This window comes from Oncorhynchus kisutch, linkage group LG30 (genome assembly GCF_002021735.2).
Source record: "Oncorhynchus kisutch isolate 150728-3 linkage group LG30, Okis_V2, whole genome shotgun sequence".
Lineage (NCBI taxonomy): Eukaryota > Metazoa > Chordata > Actinopteri > Salmoniformes > Salmonidae > Oncorhynchus > Oncorhynchus kisutch.
This window is the reverse complement of record NC_034203.2, coordinates 45,585,347-45,598,269: the sequence shown is the minus strand read 5'-3', so window position 1 is coordinate 45,598,269 and position 12,923 is coordinate 45,585,347. Positions and strand designations below refer to the sequence as shown.

General features: G+C 44.1%; 2 protein-coding genes across 2 annotated transcripts in view; both read right to left on the bottom strand.

Annotated features, from left to right (window-relative positions):
• LOC109883252 (PDZ domain-containing protein GIPC1-like) overlaps positions 1-7,699 on the bottom strand; it is a 37,997-nt gene extending 30,298 nt beyond the window's left edge. The window contains exon 1 of the mRNA XM_031810275.1: positions 7,117-7,699. Coding sequence (XP_031666135.1) covers positions 7,117-7,389 — 273 coding nt within the window. The 5' untranslated portion in view covers positions 7,390-7,699. The remainder of the gene's footprint in view (positions 1-7,116) is intronic.
• A 4,671-nt stretch (positions 7,700-12,370) lies between these two features.
• The window catches only part of LOC109883255 (dnaJ homolog subfamily B member 4), a 7,659-nt gene continuing 7,106 nt past the window's right edge, over positions 12,371-12,923 (bottom strand). The window contains exon 3 of the mRNA XM_031810666.1: positions 12,371-12,706. Within this exon, the coding sequence (XP_031666526.1) occupies positions 12,473-12,706 (234 nt within the window). The 3' untranslated portion in view covers positions 12,371-12,472. The remainder of the gene's footprint in view (positions 12,707-12,923) is intronic.

Sequence of the window (12,923 nt, the reverse complement as noted above, 5' to 3'; positions counted from 1 at the left end):
ACACCAGGTCTCTCTCAGTATTAACACCAGGTCTCTCTCAGTATTAACACCGGGTCTCTCTCAGTATTAACACCGGGTCTCTCTCAGTATTAACACCAGGTCTCTCAGTATTAACACCAGGTCTCTCTCAGTATTAACACCAGGTCTCTCTCAGTACTAACACCAGGACTCTCTCAGTATTAACACCAGGTCTTTCTCAGTATTAACACCAGGTCTCTCTCAGGATTAACACCAGGTCTTTCTCAGTATTAACACCAGGTCTCTCTCAGGATTAACACCAGGTCTCTCTCAGTATTAACACCAGGTCTCTCTCAGTATTAACACCAGGTCTCTCTCAGTATTAACACCAGGTCTCTCTCAGTATTAACACCAGGTCTCTCTCAGTATTAACACCAGGTCTCTCTCAGTATTAACACCAGGTCTCTCTCAGTATTAACACCAGGTCTCTCTCTCTCTCAGTATTAACACCAGGTCTCTCTCAGTATTAACACCAGGTCTCTCTCAGTATTAACACCAGGTCTCTCTCAGTATTAACACCAGGTCTCTCTCAGTATTAACACCGGGTCTCTCTCAGTATTAACACCGGGTCTCTCTCAGTATTAACACCAGGTCTCTCTCAGTATTAACACCAGGTCTCTCTCAGTATTAACACCGGGTCTCTCTCAGTATTAACACCAGGTCTCTCTCAGTATTAACACCGGGTCTCTCTCAGTATTAACACCAGGTCTCTCTCAGTATTAACACCAGGTCTCTCTCAGTATTAACACCAGGTCTCTCTCAGTATTAACACCAGGTCTCTCTCAGTATTAACACCAGGTCTCTCTCAGTATTAACACCAGGTCTCTCTCAGTATTAACACCAGGTCTCTCTCAGTATTAACACCAGGTCTCTCTCAGTATTAACACCAGGTCTCTCTCAGTATTAACACCAGGTCTCTCTCAGTATTAACACCAGGTCTCTCTCAGTATTAACACCAGGTCTCTCTCAGTATTAACACCAGGTCTCTCTCAGTATTAACACCAGGTCTCTCTCAGTATTAACACCAGGTCTCTCTCAGTATTAACACCAGGTCTCTCTCAGTATTAACACCAGGTCTCTCTCAGTACTAACACCAGGTCTCTCTCAGTACTAACACCAGGTCTCTCTCAGTACTAACACCAGGTCTCTCTCAGTATTAACACCAGGTCTCTCTCAGTATTAACACCAGGTCTCTCTCAGTATTAACACCAGGTCTCTCTCAGTACTAACACCAGGTCTCTCTCAGTATTAACACCAGGTCTCTCTCAGTATTAACACCAGGTCTTTCTCAGTATTAACACCAGGTCTCTCTCAGTATTAACACCAGGTCTTTCTCAGTATTAACACCAGGTCTCTCTCAGTATTAACACCAGGTCTCTCTCAGTATTAACACCAGGTCTCTCTCAGTATTAACACCAGGTCTCTCTCAGTATTAACACCAGGTCTCTCTCAGTATTAACACCAGGTCTCTCTCAGTATTAACACCAGGTCTTTCTCAGTATTAACACCAGGTCTCTCTCAGTATTAACACCAGGTCTCTCTCAGTATTAACACCAGGTCTCTCTCAGTATTAACACCAGGTCTCTCTCAGTACTAACACCAGGTCTCTCTCAGTACTAACACCAGGTCTCTCTCAGTATTAACACCAGGTCTCTCTCAGTATTAACACCAGGTCTCTCTCAGTATTAACACCGGGTCTCTCTCAGTATTAACCCCAGGTCTCTCTCAGTATTAACACCAGGTCTCTCTCAGTACTAACACCGGGTCTCTCTCAGTATTAACACCAGGTCTCTCTCAGTATTAACACCTGGTCTCTCTCAGTATTAACACCAGGTCTCTCTCAGTATTAACACCAGGTCTCTCTCAGTACTAACACCGGGTCTCTCTCAGTATTAACACCAGGTCTCTCTCAGTATTAACACCAGGTCTCTCTCAGTATTAACACCAGGTCTCTCTCAGTATTAACACCAGGTCTCTCTCAGTATTAACACCAGGTCTCTCTCAGTACTAACACCAGGTCTCTCTCAGTACTAACACCAGGTCTCTCTCAGTACTAACACCAGGTCTCTCTCAGTATTAACACCAGGTCTCTCTCAGTATTAACACCAGGTCTCTCTCAGTATTAACACCAGGTCTCTCTCAGTATTAACACCAGGTCTCTCTCAGTATTAACACCAGGTCTCTCTCTCAGTGTAGAAGAAAAGCACACTGTAATCCATTGACCAATAAAGTAAAGACAACAAGTGTCATCTGTCCAAAGGAAGGAAGGCAGCTTGAATATTCAAACTTTAACCAAAAGACTTGGTGAGCCCTAACCCTGGCTAATAGTACAGATAGGTAATGACACTATATATACAAAAGTATGTGGACACCCCTTGAAATTAGTGGATTTGGCTATTTCAGCTTCAACCGTTGATGACAGGTGTATAAAATGGAGCACACAGCCATGCAATCTCCATAGACAAACATTGGCACTGTAATGGTCTTACTGAAGAGCTCAGTGACTGTGTGGCATCATCATAGGATGCCACGTTTCCAACAAGTCAGTTTGTCACATTTCTGCCCTGCTGGAGCTGCCCCCCGGTCAACTGTAATTGCTGTTATTATGAAGTGGGAACGTCTAGGAGCAACAACGGCTCAGCCGTGAAGTGGTAGGCCACACAAGCAAAAAATCTTCTGTCCTCTGTTGCAACACTCACTACCAAGTTCCAAACTGCCTCTGGAAGCAACGTCAGCACAATAACTGTTCGTCGGGAGCTTCATGAAATGGGTTTCCATGGCTGAGCAGCTGCACACAACGCCATTCGTTGGCTGGAGTGGTGTGAAGCAATTGGACTCTGGAGCAGTGGAAAAAGTGATGAACCACGCTTCACCATCTGGCAGTCCGACGGACGAATCTGGGTTTGGTGGATGCCAGGAGAACGCTACCTGCTCCAATGCATAGTGCCAACTGTAAAATTTGGTGGAGGAGGAATAATGGTCTGGGGATGTTTTTCATGATTCGGGTCCCTTCGTTCCAGTGAAGGGAAATCTTAACGCTACAGCATACAATGACATTCTAGACAATTCTGTGCTTCCAACTTTGTGGCAATTGTTTGAGGAAAGCTTTTTCCTGTTTCAGCATGACAATGCCCCCGTTCAGAAAGCGAGGACCATATACGAAAAAGTTTTTTTTGCGATCGGCATGGAAGAACTTGACTGGCCTGCACAGAGCCCTGACCTCAACCCCATTGAAAACCTTTTGGATTAATTGGAACGCCGACTGCAAGCCAGGCCTAATCCGCTGTAATCACTCTTAGAGACTCACCAGAAAGAATCAACAGCTGTAATCACTCTTAGAGACTCAACAGAAAGACTCAACAGCTGTAATCACTGTTAGAGACTCAGCAGAAAGACTCAACAGCTGTAATCACTCTTAGAGACTCAGCAGAAAGACCCAACAGCTGTAATCACTCTTAGAGACTCAACAGAAAGACTCAACAGCTGTAATCGCTCTTAGAGACTCAGCAGAAAGACTCAACAGCTGTAATCGCTCTTAGAGACTCAGCAGAAAGACTCAACAGCTGTAATCACTCTTAGAGACTCACCAGAAAGACTCAACAGCTGTAATCACTCTTAGAGACTCAGCAGAAAGACTCAACAGCTGTAATCACTCTTAGAGACTCACCAGAAAGACTCAACAGCTGTAATCACTCTTAGAGACTCAGCAGAAAGACTCAACAGCTGTAATCGCTCTTAGAGACTCAGCAGAAAGACTCAACAGCTGTAATCACTCTTAGAGACTCAGCAGAAAGACTCAACAGCTGTAATCACTCTTAGAGACTCACCAGAAAGACTCAACAGCTGTAATCACTCTTAGATACTCACCAGAAAGACTCAACAGCTGTAATCACTCTTAGAGACTCACCAGAAAGACTCAACAGCTGTAATCACTCTTAGAGACTCACCAGAAAGACTCAACAGCTGTAATCACTCTTAGAGACTCACCAGAAAGACTCAACAGCTGTAATCACTCTTAGAGACTAACCAGAAAGACTCAACAACTGTAATCACTCTTAGAGACTCACCAGAAAGACTCAACAGCTGTAATCACTCTTAGAGACTCACCAGAAAGACTCAACAGCTGTAATCACTCTTAGAGACTCACCAGAAAGACTCAACAGCTGTAATCACTCTTAGAGACTCACCAGAAAGACTCAACAGCTGTAATCACTCTTAGAGACTCGCCAGAAAGACTCAACAGCTGTAATCACTCTTAGAGACTCAGCAGAAAGACTCAACAGCTGTAATCACTCTTAGAGACTCACCAGAAAGACTCAACAGCTGTAATCACTCTTAGAGACTCAGCAGAAAGACTCAACAGCTGTAATCACTCTTAGAGACTCAGCAGAAAGACTCAACAGCTGTAATCACTCTTAGAGACTCACCAGAAAGACTCAACAGCTGTAATCACTCTTAGAGACTCACCAGAAAGACTCAACAGCTGTAATCGCTGCCAAAGGTGATTCAGTCAAAAGTTTGGACACACCGACTCATTCCAAGGTTTTTCTGTATTTTTACTATTTTCTACACTGTAGGATAATAGTGAAGACATCGAAACTATGAAATTACACATATGGAATCATGTAGTAAGTAAAAAAGTGTTAAATTAAAATATATTTTATGTTTTATATTCTTCAAAGTGGCCACCCTTTGCCTTGATGACTCTTGGCATTCTCTCAACCAGGGTTGATGAAATAAATGAGATATTTCTGTATTTCATTTTCAATAAATTTGCTAAAATGTAAAAATTTAAAAAAACATGTTTTCACTTTGTTATTATGTGGTATTGTGTGTAGAGAAAAACAGATGATTCATCTATTTTGAATTCAGGCTGTAACACCAGAAAAATGTGGAATAAGTCAAGGGGTATTAAACCTACATTCTAAAGGCACTGTACTTTTCGGGGAATTTTTAAAATACTTGGAATATTATTCAATTCCATGTTGGCTCTATGCCTGGAAATGCCATTGTCTGGAGCAAAGGATCCCAATTTCAAACTCTCCAAAAAAAAGTGTTTAAAATTCTAAAAATGGACAATAATAGATATTAACTGAACAATGATCATATGTAGTTTCTTGCAATAGCCCCCTGTGACTTTAAATACTATTTCTCTCAAAACTGTGATGCCTACAAGATGTGTCCGTTGATTTGGTCAACTCTGTTATATTTGTCTAAAATCCTAAATGAATCAGGAATGAGCAGGGCCACCTATACCCTTAAGGACCCCTTAAGGGGGAAAAAGGGTGAACCAGTACTTCAAGGTCTCAGAGCGAGTGACGTCACCGATTGAAAAGCTATTAACGTGCACCACCGCTAACTAGCTAGCCATTTCACATCGGTTACGTAAGCCTAATGTTTACTTAATAAATATTTTATGTTCTAAATCTAAAACGTGCTAAAATGCTAACACATTTCATCGTGCTACAAAATCAAGCAAAAAGAAGTTTGGAGATTTGTATTACATATTTGAATAATCTAATATTAGAATTAAACAATCAATGCCTTTAAACACTTGTTGGACAATTTGCATGCCTTTTGGGTGTGGGTCTGACGTAGTGGAAATAAATCCAGATCGTTGCATTTTATGGGGAATTAGTACTAAAGTAGGGGGTTATTCTTTTACATGGTGTGACAGCTGATACTTTGGTCTTTCAAAATCAAGACAAATATTTGTGGAAAGAAAGTTGAAATTGTCCCATCTTTTTAAGAATTATTGAGGTTTAAAACAGGACATTTTTCTCTCAGCCTCATGTATAATAAACCAGGTGGTTCGAGCCCTGAATGCTGATTGGCTGAAAGCAAATGTATATCAGACAACTGTTCTAAATACTTTGGTAACCAGTTTATCATAGCAATAAGGCACCACGGGGGTTTGTGGTATATGGCCACTATATTGCGGCTAAGGGGCAATATCCAGGTACTCTGTGTTGCGTCATGCTTAAGAACAGCCCTTAGCAGTGGAATATTGGCCATATACCAAACCCCCTCGAGCCTTATTGCGTAGCCCTTTCCTGCAGTCAAATGACCAAATCGCGCTCTTTTGACCTCATGGGTGGAATGATTAATTAAATATAGCATGAAGGGTGTGGGGTTCTGGCCCTGCTCGGACCTTGCGCCGCGGCCACTAAACTGGCCTGGCATTTGTTTTTATCTGTCGAGAACAGTGGTCACCACCCGGTCCATCGCAATCGACTGGTCGGTCTCCAAGGCAATCGACTGGTCGGTCTCCAAGGCAATCGACTGGTCGGTCTCCAAGGCAATCGACTGGTCGGTCTCCAAGGCAATCGACTGGTCGGTCTCCAAGGCAATCGATTGGTCGGTCTCCAAGGCAATCGACTGGTCGGTCTCCAAGGCATTCTAGTCGATCACCAAACATTTTAGTTTAAAAAAAACAACAACGATAAAGCCTCCTATTTGTATTATTCGTTTCGCGTTGTTGACGGCAGGTGCACTTGATTTAGCAGGCCAAGCGCAGGGAAGAAACAGTGTTCCCATGTTGAAGCATTTCACGAGTCTGAAGGTAGACTTCCGCCTCCGAGACAGGCCCAGAGAGCAAGTCAAGTGTATCATGTATCATACCGCTGGCCAGTGTTCCGATAAGCTTCCGTTGTTATTATTATCGGATTGTGTCTTTGTTTAATATGGCTGAATAGTTCACTTTCTCTGGTCATAGGAGTAGCAACATGAATTAGTGCACGAGTCAGAAATAATGCAGTTCGACTTGAGTTTCGCCACCAGCTGGGAGACTGAAGTGTGATCATATATCTACATTATCTAAAAGATCATTTCAAAATGGTCTGAGAAGAACAATTCAAGCATAGCCAATATGCAGTGATAATGTATTGGGCTTATAGCCTGCTGCACAAAACTCATTGATAAAGAACTGTTTTAATTGGTGAATGTTGCATAGGCTTCTTCATTTTTTTAAAGTCATGTTTTTTTAAATATCTGAGCGGTAGATCTCAGCTTGTATTTTACCTCAGAAATGGACCTTAACACAGAAAAGGTAGGTGACCACTGGTCTAGAACTACAAAAGTTGTTTAAAAAAAACCTACCTCCGGTTGACTTAAATTGAACGTCTCAGCTATTTTCCCGTAGAGTTCTTTGACGTTATTAAATCCCTCGATCCTTCCGGTGGGGCTGCCGTGGGCGAGCTGAGTGTGGAACTCTAGTTTGGGCCGCAGGTTGGCAGGTGGCGGTGGGAGCCCAGCACCGTTTACGGTCGACTTCACGGAGCGCCCACCGGTGTGTCCACCGACCTCCTCATTCTCCACCAGGTTCGAGCTCTCCCTCGACTTGTTCTTCTTTCGTCTCAGTCCTAAAGGCATCGTGTGGCGGCGTCAATAAATCTGTTTCTGGACTGTTGATAAATCCGGTGGTCTGTCTGTCCGGTTAAAACATTGGAGTGGCTAGCTACCTCTTCCACAAATCCTCCTTCCTTCCGCCTTTACCTCGACTAAACTCGACTGACTATCCTTTATCCCCAGGTTCGACTTTGTTCTCCGACAGTGAGTAAGTTGTCAACCCAACACCTGACTCGATCATTAAACAGTAGGTAATATTCAACAGGTAGGTGACGACCGTGTGGCGCGGTGTCTTCCTTGTTCCACGGTCTCTCCGACTGTATAAAACACACAGGCTGCTCCGCGGTGAACAATAGCGACTCTGTCTCAAAATGCTGTGCCGGGAAAGGAGGCTTGGTGGGGGCAGGAGTCCTGGCGGTGGGGCCATGAAGATATGCGCCATAGACCCCTTCTTCTTTACTCGAAACAACACACATCCAAAGGACACATTTAGTTACTAAGCGCTTACAACTGTTACGTGCAGTTCCTTTGTTGAATGTGTTGATTTTAACTCCCCTCGCCTTATAAATATCTATTGTTTTATTAGCAAATCCTTCAAATGAATCATGTCAATTCATCTGGTTTTGACCTTTTTGCCCGTCCATGACCATTCTCTGACCTTCCCCCATTGGATGAATAAACACTATAAGACTCCAACCACCTGCTTCCTGTGTCTGCATCTGGGTCTCGCCTTGATAGGGAATAGGGTGTACTATATAGGGAATAGTGTGCACTATATAGGGAATAGGGTGCACTATATAGGGAATAGGGTGCACTATATAGGGAATAGGGTGTACTATATAGGGAATAGGGTGCACTATATAGGGAATAGGGTGTACTATATAGGGAATAGGGTGCACTATATAGGGAATAGGGTGCACTATATAGGGAATAGGGTGCACTATATAGGGAATAGGGTGCACTATATAGGGAATAGTGTGCACTATATAGGCAATAGGGTGCACTATATAGGGAATAGGGTGCACTATATAGGGAATAGGGTGCACTATATAGGGAATACTGTGCACTATATAGGGGATAGGGTGCACTATATAGGGAATAGGGTGCACTATAGAGGGAATAGTGTGCACTATATAGGGAATAGGGTGCACTATATAGGGAATAGTGTGCACTATATAGGGAATAGGGTGTACTATATAGGGAATAGTGTGCACTATATAGGGAATAGTGTGCACTATATAGGGAATAGGGTGTACTATATAATCAGATAACCACACTTAGCTCCTATAAATCTGGCTGAGTGAGGTGGTGTCTCCTGGGTGAATGGCTCGTCTCTGTGTTAGTTACAATGTTGATGTGTTAGTTACACTGTAATGTTTATGTGTTAGTTACACTGTTGATGTGTTCGGAACAGACAACCAGTCGTTGGTTACTGCAGCTGGACACACACACACATACAGACATACACAGACAGACATACACACACACACACACACACAGACAGACATACACACACACACAGACAGACATACACACACACAGACATACACACACACACATACAGACACACACACACAGACATACACACACACACAGACATACACACACACACAGACATACACACACACAGACAGACACACACACACATACAGACACACACACACAGACATACACACACACACAGACATACACACACACACAGACATACACACACACACAGACATACACACACACAGACAGACACACACACACAGACAGACAGACACACATACAGACACACACAGGCTGTGTGCATTTCCTCATGACCTGTACTGGGCTGTGTGCATTTCCTCATGACCTGTACTGGGCTGTGTTGACACTATATTATACTTCAGACAGTGTAGTTACAGAACCTGAAGATAAATATCATCGGAGTGTTGTGTTGAAATGATTGTGTCTCTTTCCGAGGTGTAAACGAGATTTCCAAATGTTTTATTTGTAAAGTACTGTATGCCTTTCAGAGTTACAAATGTTTTATTTGTAAAGTACTGTATGCCTTTCAGAGTTACAAATGTTTATTATGAAAATACGTACAGTACTTTGTTTGAACTTTACATTTAATGTGAATCTCCCCCAGAACAATGGGGCCAGTATAAACCACGTCATTTACTTTGTGAACAAACCCCATCGGTCCTCAGATCTCTACATCCTTGTCTTGTGTTACATTATACAGTATATAATCAATGTTACAGTATATAATCAATGTTACATTCCGTGGCACACACTATGTCTAGTCCCAATCGGCACCCTATTCCCTATATAGTGCACTACTTTAGACCAGAGTCCTATGGGGCCCTATTCCCTACATAGTGCACTACTTTAGACCAGAGTCCTATGGGGCCCTATTCCCTACATAGTGCACTACTTTAGACCAGAGTCCTATGGGGCCCTATTCCCTACATAGTGCACTACTTTAGACCAGAGTCCTATGGGGCCCTATTCCCTACATAGTGCACTACTTTAGACCAGAGTCCTATGGAACCCTACTCCCCATGTAGTGCACTACTTTAGACCAGAGTCCTATGGGGCCCTATTCCCTACATAGTGCACTACTTTAGACCAGAGTCCTATGGAACCCTATTCCTACATAGTGCACTACTTTAGACCAGAGTCCTATGGAACCCTACTCCCTATGTAGTGCACTACTTTAGACCAGAGTCCTATGGGGCCCTATTCCCTACATAGTGCACTACTTTAGACCAGAGTCCTATCCGGCCCTATTCCCTACATAGTGCACTACTTTAGACCAGAGTCCTATGGAACCCTACTCCCTATGTAGTGCACTACTTTAGACCAGAGTCCTATGGGGCCCTATTCCCTACATAGTGCACTACTTTAGACCAGAGTCCTATGGGGCCCTACTCCCTATGTAGTGCACTACTTTAGACCAGAGTCCTATGGGGCCCTATTCCCTATATAGTGCACTACTTTAGACCAGAGTCCTATGGGGCCCTATTCCCTATATAGTGCACTACTTTAGACCAGAGTCCTATGGAACCCTATTCCCTACATAGTGCACTACTTTAGACCAGAGTCCTATGGAACCCTATTCCCTACATAGTGCACTACTTTAGACCAGAGTCCTATGGGGCCCTATTCCCTACATAGTGCACTACTTTAGACCAGAGTCCTATGGAACCCTATTCCCTACATAGTGGACTACTTTAGACCAGAGTCCTATAGAACCCTATTCCCTACATAGTGCACTACTTTAGACCAGAGTCCTATGGGGCCCTGTTCCCTACATAGTGCACTACTTTAGACCAGAGTCCTATGGGGCCCTATTCCCTACATAGTGCACTATGAACAGAATAGGGTTCCATTTGGGACGCACACCAAATCAAATGAGACATAACAGAAAGGAACATGGGGTGAATGTGGGAAGGACCCAAATAAACAAATGTTTACTGTCAAATATTAACACATTTACTTCCACGTATATCAACTTTGCCGCATGCACAGTATTTAGACAAAACACCAAACAGATAACAAATATGAATTGCACATTCTTTAGAAAGGGCCTCGATCTGTGAACAGTCATCATTGTCCTCATGTGTGAGGAGAGAGGAGGATGAGAGAGAGAGGAGAGAGAGAGGAGAGAGAGAGGAGAGAGAGAGAGGAGAGAGAGAGGAGAGAGAGGAGGATGAGAGAGAGAGGAGAGAGAGAGAGGAGAGAGAGAGAGGAGAGAGAGAGGAGAGAGAGAGAGGAGAGAGAGAGAGGAGAGAGAGAGGAGAGAGAGGAGGATGAGAGAGAGAGGAAAATGAGAGAGAGAGGAGGATGAGAGAGAAAGAGGAGAGAGGTTGAATGAGAGAGAGATAGATCGATAGAGGAGGTTGAGAGAGAGAAAGAGGAGAGTGAGGAGGTTGAAAGAGAGAGGAGAGAGACATAAGGATGAGAGAGAGAGGAGAAAGAGAGAGGAGGTTGAAAGAGAGAAAGAGGAGAGAGAGGAGGTTGAAAGAGAGAGGAGAGAGCGAGGAGGATGAGAGAGAGAGATGAGGATGAGAGAGAGGAGAGAGAGAGAGAAGAGAGAGTAGGTTGGGAGAGAGAAAGAGGAGACAGAGGAGGTTGAAAGAGAGAGGAGAGAGAGAGAGAAGAAGAAGATGAGGAGAGAGAGAGGTGAGGAGGATGAGAGAGAGGAGAGAGAGAGAGAAGAGAGAGAGGTGAGGAGGAGAGACTTCTGTATGTGTAATGTTTACTGTTAATAAAGAGGAGGATGAGAGAGAGAAAGAGGAGACAGGAGGTTGAAAGAGAGAGGAGAGAGAGAGGAGGATGAGAGAGAGAAAGAGGAGACAGGAGGTTGAAAGAGAGAGGAGAGAGAGAGAGAAAGAGGAGAAAGGAGGTTGAAAGAGAGAGGAGAGAGAGAGGAGGTTGAAAGAAAGAGGAGAGAGATAAAGAGGAGAGCAAGAGGAGGATGAGAGAGAGAGGAGGTTGAGAGAGATAGGAGAGAGAGAGGGTTAGAGGAGAGAGGAGTAAGCATCCTGATGTCATCACTTTCTATCCACCAGGAATGTGTCTGTCTGTTAGTCTGTGTGTCTGTGTTTCTCTGTCTCCCTGTGTGTGCCTGTCTGTCTGTCTGTCTGTGTGTGTCTCTCTCTTTCTCTCTCTCTCTGTCTCTCTGTGTATCTCTATCGCTGTGTCTCTGTCTCTCTGTGTGTCTCTGTCGCTGCGTGTCTCTGTCTCTCTGTGTGTCTGTCTGTGTGTGTCTGTCTCTCTCTTTCTCTCTGTCTCTCTGTGTCTGTCTCTCTCTTTCTCTCTCTCTCTGTCTCTCTGTGTATCTCTATCGCTATGTGTCTCTGTCTCTCTGTGTGTCTCTGTCGCTGCGTGTCTCTGTCTCTCTCTCTGTGTCTGTCTCTCTGTCTCGCCGTGTCTCGCCATGTCTGTCTCTCTGTGTGTCTCTATCGCTGGGTGTCTTTGTCTCTCTATGTGTGTCTGTCTCTCTGTGAGTCTCTGTTGCTGTGTGTCTCTGTCTCTCTGTGGTGTCTCTGTCTCTCTGTGTGTCTGTCTCTCTTTCTCTCCGTGTCTCTCCGTGTCTCTCTGTCTCTCCGTGTCTCTCTGTGTGTCTGTTCTTCTAGGAAGCAGGTAAATGCCTCTTCAGGACATCCTTGGCGTTGCTGGGGAGACTCTCAGGAAAGTTCACGTCAAACTCCACCACCAGGTCACCTCTCTGCTCGGGGTTCTTGGGTAAGGGGAGGCCCTGTCCTGCTACAGTCTGTCTCATGCCTGGTTTTATCACATCCGTGATCTTCATGTTACACGTCTTCCCGTCTATCGTAGACACGGTCACCGAGCAACCACACAACGACTAGAAGAGGTAAAGGAGAGGGCACATAGTTAATGACATGTGGACAACACACACACACACACACACACACACACACACACACACACACACACACACACACAAACCACAAGATACTGTAACTAGATATTATAGCTATGATTGGTCTGTAATCGTCTCCAGATTTGTGGTTAGATTTCCTTGACAGATTGAACATGTGCTCTTCTGGTTTGGTGCTTTG